This window comes from Oncorhynchus keta, chromosome 23, assembly GCF_023373465.1.
Source record: "Oncorhynchus keta strain PuntledgeMale-10-30-2019 chromosome 23, Oket_V2, whole genome shotgun sequence".
In the NCBI taxonomy this organism is placed as follows: Eukaryota; Metazoa; Chordata; class Actinopteri; order Salmoniformes; family Salmonidae; genus Oncorhynchus; species Oncorhynchus keta.
The window spans coordinates 29,543,007-29,560,340 of NC_068443.1; the positions used below are offsets into that span (position 1 = coordinate 29,543,007).

At 35.8% G+C, this 17,334-nt stretch overlaps 1 gene segment (V, D, J or C); it reads left to right on the forward strand.

Moving 5' to 3' along the window:
• The first annotated feature begins 10,439 nt into the window (after positions 1–10,439).
• LOC118402128 (T-cell receptor alpha chain C region-like) overlaps positions 10,440–17,334 on the forward strand; it is a 42,307-nt gene continuing 35,412 nt past the window's right edge. Inside the window, 1 exon segment of the C gene segment in view lies at positions 10,440–10,470. Coding sequence covers positions 10,455–10,470 — 16 coding nt within the window.

Sequence of the window (17,334 nt, forward strand, 5' to 3'; positions counted from 1 at the left end):
TCAAGGCGGTGGCCCGTTCCTGTAGGTTCATGCTCTACAACATCCGCAGAGTACGACCCTGCCTCACACAGGAAGCGGCGCAGGTCCTAATCCAGGCACTTGTCATCTCCCGTCTGGATTACTGCAACTCGCTGTTGGCTGGGCTCCCTGCCTGTGCCATTAAACCCCTACAACTCATCCAGAACGCCGCAGCCCGTCTGGTGTTCAACCTTCCCAAGTTCTCTCACGTCACCCCGCTCCTCCGCTCTCTCCACTGGCTTCCAGTTGAAGCTCGCATCCGCTACAAGACCATGGTGCTTGCCTACGGAGCTGTGAGGGGAACGGCACCTCAGTACCTCCAGGCTCTGATCAGGCCCTACACCCAAACAAGGGCACTGCGTTCATCCACCTCTGGCCTGCTCGCCTCCCTACCACTGAGGAAGTACAGTTCCCGCTCAGCCCAGTCAAAACTGTTCGCTGCTCTGGCTCCCCAATGGTGGAACAAACTCCCTCACGACGCCAGGACAGCGGAGTCAATCACCACCTTCCGGAGACACCTGAAACCCCACCTCTTTAAGGAATACCTAGGATAGGATAAAGTAGTCCTTCTCACCCCCCTTAAAAGATTTAGATGCACTATTGTAAAGTGGCTGTTCCACTGGATGTCATAAGGTGAATGCACCAATTTGTAAGTCGCTCTGGATAAGAGCGTCTGCTAAATGACTTAAATGTAAATGACACATTTATAAAGTATGGTTCATACTTTACTCATAACATTCCTGTACTTTATTTGTTAAAAGATATCCTCAAACCTTGCCACCCTTGTGGAAATTGTCTTACTCCACTAGTATGAGAGACAGAACAAAACATTTTTTTTGTCATGCACTCGCTAAGGGGAGACCGGAGGTTGCTTAGTGACAATTTGTTGAGTGGCTCTCTATTTCTCAGCATGCATTTTTTTAAACCAATTTGAATGCCTAAAGAATCCATATCTACATTTTATTTTATTGTGGTGGCGATCTGACTTTAATTACCATCATGGTCTTGACTGTCTCGCTTCAGGTGGTCTCAAACTCAACACTGCTGTCTAGAGTCCACTTGATAAGCGAACTGTTGCATAGAGTGCATGCGAAAACCAGCAAATTAGCCTTTTATTGCAACAGTTTGTGTGACAAAATTATCCGTAGAGTGGAAAATGCAATGTACACAGAATTTTATTCGCAACAGTCAGCCAGATGGAAACACACCTCTAGTGGGGAAATGCTCATAGTTTTATGCAGGTTTTATAATATTCTCATGAAAATCTGTCGCGAATTGGATGGAAACCTAGGTAGAAACAGTCACTCAATTAGTTTACAGTATGTAAAAACAAAAAATGGTTGGTAGGTTAGTTTAACCAACCATCTAAACTTCGAATTACCGACCGGACATCCTATTAACATGTTGAAATGCCCTGACTAGATCATAAAGGAACAATTGTCCAGACAGAGGTTTGAGTTTACGAATTGACGGTTTATTAAACCAACTTTACACAGCCTACTGTTTGGCCGTAGCCCACGCCAAATAAATGAAAGATAAACCCACAAGCTAATCCTGACCTTCTCTTGTGAAGCCCAGACGTAAGAGAGAGAACAAAGGCTAAACCTGGTCTTAACTTCCAATGCTCCATCCCCCTGCCCAACCCCCCTCCACGCCACTCCGCCAACCGCCAGGAAGCCTGGCATCAGAACATTCCAGGCATTCCCGTGATTGGCAGATAGCAGGTTGATTGGCATGTCGGACCCTGGGAACACTGGGTACTGGTAAGTACAACATAATCACCTACTAGCCTAACACAAAACACACAGCTGTCTGTGTGGGTCGCTTCAATGTGTATAATTGCAGGAATGGGAATCATTGCAGGAAATTTGCTGTAGAACTGCATGATATTTGTTATAAAATGCACAATCTTCTCTCTGCCCCAGGGAAAAATATGTATAATTGCAGCAAACTTGCTTTAAAACAGAACATGTGGTCTCAACCGTTAAGTGTGATGGAAACACGAACTGTCGGTACAATTTTATAAATGGTGAAAGACAATTTATTCCTTCGACAACGACCACTAAAATGTTTTACCCAAACGGTTAGGGCTGCATCCTTTGACCATTTACACCTACAGTAAATGTACATAAGGAAGTATAGTTCAACTTTGTTAGATGACAGTTGCATTTGCTGCATACATTTTGGGACTATTAATGATTAGTGAAGTAGGCTGGCTTCCCATTGATTCTTGAAGAATATAACTTAAAAATGCCTCCTCATGAGCAATTGTCATACACCAACAGAACCCAAATTATAAGCTGGTTTTACTCCAATGTTTGTAAACAGATGTAATATAAACAAACACTATATAGCCTCAAAACATGGTTAAAATGTAAATGTCATGGATGGTCAGTCCTTGCATCCATAGCTCTGTCTATGAATTTGAGAGTGGTTACATTTCTCTAGCACCATCCCTCAGCTTTCTACCGAAACAGTGACGGGGGAGTTGCTTTGTTATTGTTTCAACTGCTGATTGACGCTTTAAAGGGGGCTCAGACAATGGGCCTGATTCACAAACAGAAAAGAAACGTAGAAAAACGTTTTAACATGTTTGTTTTTTTATCATTGACTTTCTAAACTTTTCAGAATGCTAAGGAAATGCTACCTGTCTATCAAGAAACATTGTCATTCTATGACTCCTATCCAAAGGTTGATGATATCAATGTGTATGGGTTTTTGTGCTACGTTTTCTCACAGTGTGGATGGAGTGGGGTACCACAGTGACTGAATATTCATGTCGCGTTGTACAAAAACCCTCAACATAATTTCTATGTTCACAACCTTAAAAGTCAACAAGGCACCTGACACTACTGGGCAAACAAATTGCACTACAGTTTTGGTAAGTAGTTAGTTCATTATCTTTGCAAACATGGTAATATATCTAGTTATTCGTTCAATTTGGTCTTAGCCTTAGTTTTACAACTTTGATTATGAAAGTGTGAAAATGTATTTTTAAAACTTAAACATGTTCTAGGTTGCCATCTTGACTCTGAAATTAGTCCCAAACTGTATTTGGAAGTGACATAATGCTGTAATTATATATATATATATAAACCAGATGTAAGAGGTTTTTGTACTGACATGTTCCACAGTGCATCTAAACTGACATTTGGAAAAGCCATCAATCTCATTGTTGAACCCAGTAAGTAAATTCTCAATTTGCAATAATGAACATGTTAATTAGGAAATGTTTGAAAATCTAAAATATCTAGGGGGTGAAAGTATGTTAATTTGACACAAGTAGCCTATGTTACAAATGTTTTGGTAGAAAGCCTTATATTTGAGATGAGATTTGCAAACAGACTGTGAATGTGCAGCAAAAGTTTAGTTTTGGACCAAGCTCTCAGTTATCACACTATATGTTTTTGAATATTTCAAATGTTTTATAACATTGCTGTGCTATTGCTGTCTTGTACCATGTCTCATGTAAAATATATTTATCTCAATGAGCCTGCGCTGGATAGATAATGGTAATGATAATCATTCAGTATTTCAGTATATTAACCACCTACATCTACCACACCAAATGGTTTAATCTTACAGAAAATACATAATGCTGGAAGTTACAAGTTGATTTGTGATGTGGGGACAGTTCTAATTTTCTTTGTCTGATCATTTAAATTACTGAAATACTTCAAGCAAACTGTCCATCAGATTATACAGAATTAAAAAAAAATCTGAATATTAAAATAAATATCAGTTAGTCTATTACTGGACTATTTCGATCAGGGAAGGACAACTGGCGGCCCCCCTTTTGAATGCTCAAGGATCAATTCTACCCCCCAAAAAAAAGTTACATTAGTAGAATACACAAAGTGCAATTTCTAAATGTGGCTGTGAATCATCAGTTTTTCTCTTGTTATGTCAGTCACTGATAGTCAGTCAATTAGCCCATGTCCGCTAACATTTTTTAGATTGCTAAATTAGTTTCGTGGCCACCTATCTAAACTTTTTATCATGGTCGAATCACTGGCCATGGGACCCTCATTGATTTTGTTACTCAGTCTCACATAGATATCAATCATATTAAAAACGGCAAATATTTCTCTACACCTTATGGCAAATGTGTAGATTTGCGGAAAATCGGCTGTAAAACATTTTATTTTCCTCTTTCACCCCATGGCAAAATGAGTAGAATAACATGACATTTGTTATAAAATTGCTAAATAATTTCTCCACCACATGGAAAAATGTGTTAAATTGCAGCCACTTGCTTAAAACTGCAACATTTTCTCTACACCACATGGCAAAATGTGTAGAATTGCACAAACTGTACTCTAAAACTTGGAAAATGTATCTTTGCTGTCACAAAGATTGTTTTACTTGCAATGTGGGTACGCAGACCCACAAGCAACTGCGGTGCCATTATGATGAGTCCAGATTTTGTGTGGCCCCCATCAAAGTTGCCCATCCCTGATTTATATCATATATTTGTACCTGTTTTTTTATATATATTGTGTGACATTTTTTTTGTGTTTCTGCATATTTACCAAGATGTTTAAATCAACCTAAACCTATTGTATTTTCCAGATGGAACTCCTGCCCGCCCAACACTGTCCATCCTCACCCCACTACACAAGATAGAGAATGATGACCAGCCTGATGTGTGCCTGGCTACAGGCTTCTTTCCTAGGATTGAAAACATGAATCTCACCCAGGGGAATAATGTTACTGTCCCACGCAAAACAACCAAGGCAGCTTTATCTTCCACACGTACCTACTACTTTGCCGGATTCTCCAAAGAGAATATCAAGCGTTGTGAGATGGATGGCGTCGTCAAGAAGCGCGTTGATTATGGTGGTTTTCCAGATGTGTCTAACGGTAATAATTTATATACAATAATATCTCACATTATTACTGTGGCTTTGACCAATGAATTAAATAAGTATATTCATCAATGAACATCTCAATCATTCATCGAGAATGGTAAAGATGGCTGCAAATGACACGACGAGAAATAACTTTTAATAATCACTTACTGGCTTTCAGATAAGACCACGGCTACAACTGCTTCTGACAATTGCGAACATGAACGCCTCAACAATGCTACTGCCACCAACTATACCGGTTGGTGATATTTTGCTACACTAAATAAAAACATGGTGTAAAGTCAATTGTACTGCATGATGCACACATGTTTACATTTCAGCATGTCTAAGTGTGTAAAACACTGAAATGACACAACATTTGTTTTTTACAGATTATACCAAGATGAACTTCACATCCTTGGTTGTGTATGGTTTGAGAGTGCTGTTTGCCAAAGCCGTGGCATTTAATGTGCTATTTACTGTCAAGGCCCTGGTGTTCTAGGTAAGTGAAATTAACTCTGTTTTAGTTCAGATTGTTGACATAAATTGATTAAATGACAGCTGTAAAGAAAAAAATATAATCTATAATAATTTGCTTAATTGCATTACAGAATAATTCGCAATTCTATTTACAGGCCTATTTTCACTTGGACTCCTACTTTTCAGTTCTACTTTGCATCCAGTTTGTGAAACCTGCCTTGTGGTTTTATCGAGAGCTTCAACAGTATTCGCATCTGACTTTTTCAGGGTTCAATGCTGCAATTCCTCTGCTTACACTTTGGAAATACTAGATACTAAATACACATGTTATGCATGTGATTGTTCGGTATTAAACGTTAGGTTACATGTTATATTCCATATCATTTTATATTGTGTTATGTTATTTCTATTGACTTGTATTATATCTTTAACTGCGAGTTGTCATCAAAAGTGTATAAAGACTCCAAAAATGATGTCAAACAATAATGTAATTGTACATTGATCAAGTTGTGTACGTGGATACTTTGCAGTTGTTTCTAAATGCACAAAACCTGTCAATAGAGAGTTTAAACCACATTTTCACCAGTACATTGAAACCATATGAACAGATAAAGATCTATAAGACACCTTGACTTCCAAGAAATGGCTCCATCAGGTACTTTATTTGCATGTGTGCTCAAGAAGTAACAGTAGCGAGAAACACGCATGATAGTGAGAAACACACACCTTATAATGGTTGATGAATTGTATTATGAAAATCAATTGCAATTACATGTGTGTCTGATATCAGTCAAACATTTTAGAAACGTATATGGGAGCTGTAAATGTATTGAAGTTAAACAGACACGGCTTTTCTATTCTAATCTAAACCATTATGAACGTGAAAAGGTGGATGTCTATCAAATGATTAAATGGTCGGAAAGTAGTAGTCTGACTCCGGTTTACCAGAAACATTTGCTTTGGACTAATCAATAGGCCTTCAGATTTGGTCCTTCTGTAGCTCAGTTGGTAGAGCATGGCGCTTGTAACGCCAGGGTAGTGGGTTCGATTCCCGGGACCACCCATACGTAGAATGTATACACACATGACTGTTAGTCGCTTTGGATAAAAGCGTCTGCTAAATGGCATATATTATTTATTATATATTTAGAGAAGTGCACATTTTAGAATATGAGATGATGTTGCCCTCTGCTGGTTGTAAAATGTGTTTTTCTCCGTTGACATTGTGACCACTGAATCACCTGGGCTCAGTTTTTCAAAAGTTATCTGTTTGGATTTCGCCTATTGGATAGGATTAAATGCATAGAAATAGACTGACAGGAACGGGAATCCCCATTCAAGTCAACGATTTGTCCGTTCTATTCATTCTATTTCTATGCACCTAATCCTATCCGATAGGCCAAATCCAGAAAACTTTTGAAAAACTGGGCCCTGAGTATTGCTTCACTGCGTGTATCTTAATTATATTTTCTTGATTCTTCATGTCCTCCCTCCTTGTCTCCTTCTGGTTCCTTCTCTAATGCGTTTTGAGAAGGAGGCATAGAGAGATTATGTGAGGAAAAATGTCATGCAGTATTGTGTTTTCAGTTGTGTATCTTCTATATATGATCAATTGAACCACCGTAATACATTTTGCTTGTGAATTTGAGCTTTTTGGTGTTCAAGTGTTTTATTAAATTAATAAATCCATCATATTTTTCATGTTATTGGTACATTTTGGTGGAGATGCACATGTAGTACACATCTAGATGCCCTATGAGCCCTGGTCAAAAGTACTTCACTATATAGGGAATAGGGTTCCATTTGGGACTCAGCCTGATCTTTTCTCCACCCACATGGTCGAGTAGCCAATAACTGGTCCTCAAAACTATGGTGTTGAATGTCTCAACCTTTCCTAGGTCTTCCTGATCTCTTTCAACACCGAGACTGGCACACACGACTAAGGTCTACCTCATGTAGGCCACAGGTGAGGCTTGGAATTTGTGGTCTCTTCTGTGGAGCAATGTAGGCCAGTAGGTCAAAAGTATGTACATTATATATCTGATATCCTGATCATTTCCTGCAAGACAAAGAAGTATGATGAAGAGAAGTATAAATGAGTCCTGAATGGAAGAACATGCCGGTATTCAGCAAAGAGCACACAAAGACTTAAAGGTACTTTATTTAATTACAGTTATCCAAAGATCATATAGCAAATATTACACATTCATTTGAAACACAGTTTAGAGGTGCAAGTGTATGTATGTAAGGCAATGTAAAACAATCAAATAATGGTGGATTGGTGACACTAACTGTATTTCTTTTGGAGAGTTTTGCAGTGTGAGAGCTTTTCCTCAGCCAAGGACTTCATTTCTCAAAGGAACAGAAGAGCTGCAGTCATGTACGTGCAACAAGAGATTTATGTAGTTATGTAGAGTTCTTGTAGGTGGAATATATGAAAATCCCTAAGTGGATATTTACACTATCTTATACTTACATGTGCACATTGCAAGATATAATACTATAAATGATGCATTGAAAACAAATGATGTATTGTGAAGTATTGTACAGTATGTTATTGAACCACATTGATATTGCTCTGATTATCTGAAGTTTTTAAGTTTTTGTTTTTCAATTCTTGTATGTGACTAAAATACTGACTGAGATTGCTTGGTATATCTTGAATAATGTCTTTGACTTGACCCTAAAACTGTTTTGTTGACCCTGTAGTGAAGAAGAGGATTTGTGTACAGGAGTGTAGCACTGTGGTCGGCTGGCTCTAACATTAAGCTGATTTTTGGATCTGGAGTGAATGTCTTTGTTCAATCCCGTAAGTATTACTTATTGTTTTCAATATTGTGTAATTTCTCAGCTATGTGTTGCAACAGTGGAGAATATGGCTCTCTCTGAAATTCATTTTACGTTATTGGGAATAAACGATTTGTTAAAATCTGCTCTTCTGCTCAATGCTTAATACTTACTACTTAAACATTTTCAGTTTTAATTTCAGAACACATTTAGATTTTCCTTTTCCATGAGAGTTTTCTTTTCTAAGCGGATTTGGAAATGGTCCATTGTCAGTACAGAGTTATTGTCCTGGTCTGTATCTCAGTGTGAATGATCAGGGGGCAGGAAAGATACATTTTGGGAATGGAATCAAAATGATTGTGGGAACACGTAAGTTTATTTTTTTTGTTGCTTAATCCTAAAAAGTCAACAAAACTGTGTGTGTTCATACATTTTTCATATATTTGTTTTAAATATATTTTCCCGTTGGTTAAGATGAGCTTAATAGTGAAAAGTGAATTCAAATAGTGACTAAAAATAGGTTATTAATGAGCAAAAATATGCTGTGTCACAAGTAAAAAAATGTATTTTGCACATGGGACTCAACTGTTGGTAGAGAAAGATGACATTGTTTAACATCACTGGGACACTTGTTTTAAACAAATACCGTAGATACATAAATAGTGAGATACACATATCAGGTAACCAGTAGCCTAAGCTAACTACAGTGTTGGCTTTTGTGGATAAAGGGCAGAATATCTATAAAGTTGGCTTGTTGAGTTATTTCAAGATATATCTGAGAATGAGTTAAAAAATGCATTGTCTCATGAAGTATTACAATATTGAATAGGTGCACAACAAACTGCTGTAATTGTACTGCAGTTTAACACTGTGTGACTACTGGAACAACAGGAAAATTAATATTTGGTAGTGGAACCAAACTGTTCATAAATACTGGTAGGTGATGTATCCATCATCATAATTTAAACCCTTTTGTATCTTTTTAGCATTGATTTAATACCGAATCAGTTTGGACAGATACCGATTGTAATTTTCAACTGTTTTCTGCTGAGATGAGGTGAACTATTAATTGTGTCAGGCTGTGTGAATAATACTATTGTTTTTGAGAGACGCACAAGGCTACTGGCACTAAGCGGTAAACCCAGTTTGCTTTAGAAAGGTCAAACTGCCTTTTTGAATAATATCATGCAGTCCTTATTCAGTATTTTCATGGTTTTGTATGTCTATAGGCATGTAAGAAAGGAAAGAGGCTTTCATATGGTGTTGCTCAGAGGTTTGTGTGGAGTTCTACATAGATATAAGGACAGATATTAAGGTTTCATCATGGCATTATGAAATAAGTATGTGTGTTGTAGCTTCATGATGATCGTAGGCTGAGATGATAAAAGTATGTCAATTGATACAGAGGAATGTAGCAAAATGCATAATAATGAGTTCATATTTAAAGATCTTAATTTTTCAATTAATATTTAGCATTTTGTTATTGATGAAAAGCTGATTTGTAAATGGTCATTTTTAGTGCAGAGTAATTGTCATGGTCTATATCTCAGTGTGAATGCCCAGGTGGGAGGAAAGCTTATTTTTGGGAGTGGAACAAAAATGATTGTGGGGACACGTAAGTTTAATTTATTTATTGCTTAAATACTGTGGTGACAAATCCTTATTTTTATATTTTTAGCATTGATTCAATACAGAATCAGTTTGGACAGGTTCAGATTGTAACTTTCAACTGTTTTATGCTGAGATGAGGTGACCTATGCATTTGGAGTTTTTATACTGGTGTGTCAGGCTGTGTGAATGATGCCGGTACAAAGATAATTTTTGGGAGAGGCACAAGGCTACTAGTATTAAGTGGTAAGTACAGTTTGCTTTAGAAAGAAGGTCAAACTGCCTTTTTGAATAATATCATGCAGTCCTTATTCAGTATTTTCATGGTTTTGTATGTCTATAGGCATGTAAGAAAGGAAAAGAGGCTTTCATATGGTGTTGCTCAGAGGTTTGTGTGGAGTTCTACATAGATATAAGGACAGATATTAAGGTTTCATCATGGCATTATGAAATAAGTTTGTGTGTGGTAACTTCATTAGGCTTAGCTGATAAAGAATGCCAATTCATACAGCAGAATGTAGCAAAATGCATTATAATATTAGTTCATATTTAAACATTTTAAGTTTTATTTTCAGTCCATATTTAGCATTTTGTTTTTTTATGAAAAGCTGATTTGTAAATGGTCATTTTTAGTGCAGAGTAATTGTCAGGGTCTGTATCTGTGTGAATTCCCAGGGGGGAGTAAAACTTATTTTTGGGAGTGGAACAAAAATGATTGTGGAGACACGTAAGTTTAATATATTTCTCGCTAAAATACTGAATTAAATGTATTCCCAACAGTAAAATATATGGTATTATTTGGATTTAACCCCAAAAACTCAGTTAGTTAATGTTCTCTTAAAAGTTAACAAAACTCTGTGTTCCTACGTTTTACTTTTTTGGATGTTGTTTCCATTGGGCAACCAGAACTTAATAGTGAGAAGTTACTTAAAATAGTGACTTAACATGTCTAGTCAGGAAGTCTGGGGAAATCAGGTTTTTAGTGAGCAAGAATACACTGTGTGACAAGAACAAGTGACAAAATTACTTTTGCACGTGGGACTCAACTGTTTGTCGAGAAAGGTGAGATTATTTAAAGTATAACGTCACTGGGACTTTTACTTAACAACTACCGTAATTAAATACATAGTGAGATACACAAATCAGGTAATAGTAGCCTAAACTAACTACAGTGTTGGCTTTTTGTGGATAAAGGGCAGAACATATATTCTAATAACAACCTAAAGTTTGTTTGTTGAGTGATTTCAAGATATATCTGAGAATGAGATAAAAATGCATTGTCTCGTCTGAAGACTTACAGTATTATATAAGTGCACAACAAACTGCTGTAATTGTACTGCAGTTTAATGCTGTGTGACTACTGGGGCAGCAGGAAAACTTGTGTTTGGTAGTGGAGCCAAACTTTTCATAAATACTGGTAGGTGATGTATCCATGATCATAATTTCAACAATATTTTTGTACTGATTTTATACGGAATCAGTTTGGACAAGTTCAGATTGTATTTTTTAACTGTTTTCTGCTGAGATAAGGTGACCTATGCATTGGAAGTTTATATACTGGTGTGTCAGGCTGTGTGAATGATGGCAGTACAAAGATCATTTTTGGGAGAGGCACAAGGCTACTAGTACTAAGCAGTAAGTACAGTTTGCTTTAGAAAGAAAGTCAAAGTGCCTTTTTGAGTAAAATGTTCAGTATTTTCATGGTTTTGCATGTCTATAAGCATGTGAAAAAAATAAGCTTTGATATGGTGTTGCTCAGAGGTTTGTGTGAAGTTCTACGTAGGAATAAGGACAGAAATGAAGGTTTAATTATGGCATTATGAAATAAGCGTGTGTGGTGTAGCTTCATGATGACTGTAGGCTTACATGATCAAGTATGCTAATTGATACAGAGGAATGTGACAAAATGCATTACAATATTGGTGGTACGAGTTTAAAATCTTCACATCTATAAAAGGAGAATGGATGATTTGCCAGTTACTGTAATTGACCTTGTTAGAATGATTACATATTGGCAATTGGTCTACCCTCTAACACACTTACATGTCAGAGTATTTGGTAAGGTGTGTAGCTCAGTGTGACTGCCCAGGGGGGATACAAGCTTATTTTTGGAAGTGGAACTAAAGTGATTGTAGAGACACGTAAGTCAAATCTGTAATTCACTGTAAATACACTGTACATGAAGTAGAGGGAGTTCATATTTTTTTTAAAACATCACACTATTTTAAAGCACTATTCCATTAATTTGTCTTGTTCGAATTTGGCATCTGGTTTTTAGCTGGTAACAAAATACTGTGTGACAAGAGGGAATAGTAACAGGCTTATCTTTGGAAATGGAACCCAACTGTTAGTTGAATCTGGTAAGTAAAACAAAATACTGTGCATTTGTACAACTTCCTAATAAGTTGTTCATGAGAAATAAGGACATTTAGAAAATGAAAAGAAGCCCACCTAGTAAAGCATGTTGTAAATGTATTGCCATCTACCACTGTGTGTCTATCTCTGGAGGGAAGCTTACATTTGGAACAGGAACAAAGCTAATAATTGAGACAAGTAAGAACCTATATTCATTAATAGATTTTTTTGATATCTTTAAATGTCCGTTGGATTTTAAACTAGAAACAAATATCTCCCTATAATGAGTTTATAACAGAATCAAAAAGTCTTCTTGGTAAGGGGCTATGCCTGTATTCATTCCAATCATTTGATGAATTGATATACAGAGAGAGCATCAATTGAATTGTTTATTTTGTTCAAAGTGGGTGCTGTAACTACTGAGCTCTGGTGTCAACACCAGCAATTCAGATTTTAGGGGTGCAGTTGAGCTATTTGTATATGTGCTTGAACCAGTGAAATTAGTCAAACAAACGTTTTTACCTTATATAATATCTAAGAAAGAGAGATTTACATTTTTCATGAGAAAACATGTCAATATTGCATTCTTGATTATGTAATGATTATGTAATCAATCGTAAGGAATTGACCTACAACAGGCTAAAATAAACTTAAAACATCGCTATTAGTGAATATCATGAAATCTATTATTAGTTGTTATATTCTTCATTCAATCTTAATTTGTTGAATACAAACTATGAGCAGCTTTTCAGCATAGACAGTGTACAGTTTATGTTGTGTGGATTCATGTTGTGTGACAACTGGAGGTGGTTCTAACAAGGTTATTTTTGGGACAGGCACCAGATTACTTATTGAATCCAGTAAGTTCATACATTTCCCCCCTTCACTCAGTCATCAGTAATAAAATGCATTTAATATTTGAAAATTGTAGTGAAATATTAGTTTATACTAGGCCTATATAAAAGAGGCTGAAATAGATTTGAATATACTGAAAGACAGAGGTAGCTATTGCAACGATCAATAAGCAAAATCCCTTCCCAACTGGCACACATGAAATAGATTCAATTGAATTTTTATGAAAGCAAATTGTGCCCGGGATATTTTTCAAAACAAAATAACTACCCCAAAAACATAGATTATGTCAAAATATGCTTCAATATGCTTCAATATGCTTCAATATGCTTCAATATGTTGTGCTTCAATTAGAATCAGATAGTCAGTCAATCAAAACGGTGTGTTTAAAAATCACTCCATGATTAATTGCTATGGTATATACCACTGTGTGTCATATGGGAATAAATGCATACTTGGTCAAGGAACAAAGCTGATCATTCACTCAAGTAAGTGAAAATGCATTAATAATATGACATTAATCATTGTGTCATTTAAGAATACAATAACATAAGCAAAATACAAAAACTAACCATATAACAGTGTATTCACTGTATGTGAATATTGATTATGATGTGTTAGAAGCTCTGCTGTTGGGGGTCTGCTGTTTTTGTTTAGCCTTTAGTTAGTGTGCGAATGCTGGCGGACAAAAGCTGATCTTTGGAAGTGGAACAACAGTTTTTGTGCAATCAAGTAAGATTTAAAACAGATATTAATACAGTAGCTCATACTTATACCAATCCTTCACCTTAAAATGATGTCTCAGTCTGACCATGCGTATGTGTTGTAAAATGATAGTATTACTCCCAAAGAATTCTAAATGCAATATCTTACATTTTCCCTTGAGATAGTTATAGAAGTAAGCTTCCCAAATGTTCTCCAAAGAGAACCTCTACAAGTGGCATTGATCATTATCCTGATGAAATGCTGTAGAATATGGTTTAATAGCTATGTTACGTGATTGAAATAAGATCACAGATCCACAATTCAGATAAAGACAAAATAATCATACTTTGGTCTATTTTCAAGGTATTATTTCAGTGACTCGTCCACTTATTAGAAGACGTTCTAGGTTTATGCTGTGTGGGTTCTTGATGTGTGATTGGTGGAGCCAACAAAATCATCTTTGGGACAGGCACAAAAGTAATAGTTAACTCAAGTAAGTTCATTTTTAATATTGTGCTAAAGATTATTTGGACAATTCACACCATGAGGTAATTCATTAAAATGCAAAACAGACATTTAGACCTTAAAAGGTATCCAAAAAGTGCCAAATTAGTCTTTAAGTTGTCTTTCTGTTGAGTGATTCACACAGTTTCAATTGACTATATACAAGGTATTGTTTCACTGAACAAATCAATTCCCTAGCAGATGAGGACATTATTTTGCTAAGAGGTTTTTGTAATGTGGGTTCTTGTTGTGTGAATACGGATGGATTCAAAATCATCTTTGGGACAGGCACAACATTAATAGTTAACTCAAGTAAGTGATATATATTTTTTATCAGTCCATAGTTTTGTGAAATAATGCATAACAAGTTAGTGTATGCAAACTGATAGAATTATTCAACCAAAATCTAAAGACCATTTGTGTCCGAAGTTGTGACCATGAGTAATTGCTAAGGAATATAACGCTGTGTGACAAGCACCAACAAGGTCATATTCGGTCAAGGAATAAGGCTGACTATTAACTCACGTAAGCGCAAATCAATTTAAAGGACTGGATTAATCATGGTTGTGCAATTTAACAAGTGTGCAACCTTTCACATTATAAAAACAATATAATGTTAGTATTTATTAGTGGTATTTGGAAGTAGAACAACAGTGTTACGGATAACCAGATTCTCAACTTCAGAAAGACAAAATAATCAGGCAAAAATCGGGCAAGAATAATCAGGGGGAAATCTAAACTGTGTAAGAGTTTCAGTGTATTTTCCAGTGAAATGCTCTTAGCCTTAGAAGAATAACTTGTAGTTTGCTAAAAGGTTTTTGTAATGTGGGTTCATGTTGTGTGACTACTGGTGGAGTCAACAAAATCATCTTTGGGACAGGCACAAAATTAAAAGTTGATTCAAGTAAGTTCATTAAATTAATCACATTAGTGACTAAATCCTTAAAGTGGCCTATTTACATAGATTTACACATGCAGACACCAATTACAGTACAGTAACATGTTACATAGTACTACAGGTTTTATACCTGTTTGTTTTTTTGTGCTAATTAATCATGTGCTATTTGTTTTTATTCCAACTATCAGTAGTCAGTCAGAGTTGGGGGCTGATTACACTTCATTCCAGTCAATTCAGGTGGTAAAATAAAATGTCAGATCAATAATTTAAAAATTATATTTGAAAATAAATATCCCTTTTAATTTATTGAATTGTAATTGACATTAATTTCCTTAATTGACTGAATTTACCTCATTCTTGTAAGCAAAGCCCCTGTACAGTTTATGTCATATGGTTTCATACTGTGTGACTACTGGAGGTGGTAACAAGATTGTCTTTGGGACAGGCACAAGATTAATAATTGAATCCAGTAAGTAAATTATTTTTGGTGTCATTGTGCCAATAATCACTGTCTAAAAATTGTACAAGATTCAACAGATTTAACACAAGTTAGGATAAATACCTGGTTATTGCATGATCGAGGTTAATAAAAAAAATTAAAATCCATAATGTTGTAAACTAATGTAAAACAAGTCCATGTATGCAAACTGAGAGATTTAATCAACCAAAATCTAAAGACCATTTGTGTCCAAAGTTGCGTCCATGAGTAATTGCTAAGATGTCTAACACTGTGTGACAAATGCGAACAAGCTCATATTCGGTCAAGGAATAAAGTTGACTATTGACTCACGTAAGTGGAAATGCAATTTAGTAAAATATTGGATTAATCATGTTTGTGCAACCTTTCACATCACTAAAAGTATTTTATATGAATATTTAATAGTGATATTTGGAAGTAGAACAACACTGTTACGGATAACCAGATTCTCAACTTCAGATAAAGACAAAATAATCACCCAAATATTATTTGAATGTAACAAAAGCACTGTAGTTCCAGCTTGGTTTAGTTGTATATTGTTGCAGCTCACTAAGATCTGTCTTGTTATTGTGTAAGAAAAGGTCCTTCATAGATATTGTTCAAGACAGATAGATGCATTGTGTGACTCTGTCAAGCAGTAAAGTCATCTTTGGAACAGGGACCAAACTAATTATTGAAACCAGTAAGTATTACACCATTTGTCTAGTGCCCCAAACATGCAGAAAATAAGTAGTCCAATTAACCAAGTCATTGTTTAATCTGAAAACAACATCATATGAGTGATTCGTAACAGTAAGGCTCATATTATGAAGTAGTTACTGGGAAATACTGTGATTACAAGTCAAATGTTAAGTTTAAGGATCCGTAAATCAAAGTACTTTTGCTTTATAGTTTATGTGCTGTTGGTTCATGTTGTGTGACTACTGGTGGTGGCACTGGTAACATGATATTTGGGACAGGCACACAATTAATAGTTGACTCAAGTAAGTTCATTTTTTAATATTGTTTTAATATTGGGGGAAACAATTCAAATGAATGAAAAAGATGAGTCTGTTGATAATACCATAAAATAGCCTACTCTGGTATCGCATCCACATAGCATATTGATTGAATGTCCAATATTACTCATATACTGTAATTGGAACAAAAGTTACTTGTAGTTCTAGCTTTGTTTTTAAATGTACATATTGATGAAGCTGACTAAGATCTGGGCTGTTGCTGTGTCCGAAAATTTGATTATTAAACCAGTTACATTGAGAATAGCTTTTGACCACAAAACATGTAGAAAGAAAATAGTTTGTGTCTTATCCCTTTGGTCCAACAAGCCAGATCATTGTTTAATCGTATTGATATTGTTGCATATTTTCTCATATAATGAGTCAGTTTATGGTAAATAATGTGATTACACAGAAACAGACAACCAATGTTTGCAATAAAGATGAATAATTGATATCATATCCATATCTTAAAAGAGACATTTTCAAAGTGATCCAAATGTGTATGAAATCAAAAAAAGAAATCCAAGTCCATCGTACTTATGTTAAACTGATCCGCACAGTATTTGTCCTAATGTTTTCAGTCTGATTCACAGTGAACTAATTTCCCTCTATTTAGAAGATGAATTAGTCTTATGCTAAATGTTTTATGTATTATGAGTTCATGTTGTGTGACTAGTGGTGGATTCAACCAAATCATCTTTGGAACAGGCACAAAACTCATAGTTGATTCGAGTAAGTTTGTATTTCAAAATTATTTGGGGGGGGGGGGGCAAAAAATCTAAACTGTGTAAGAGTTTCAGT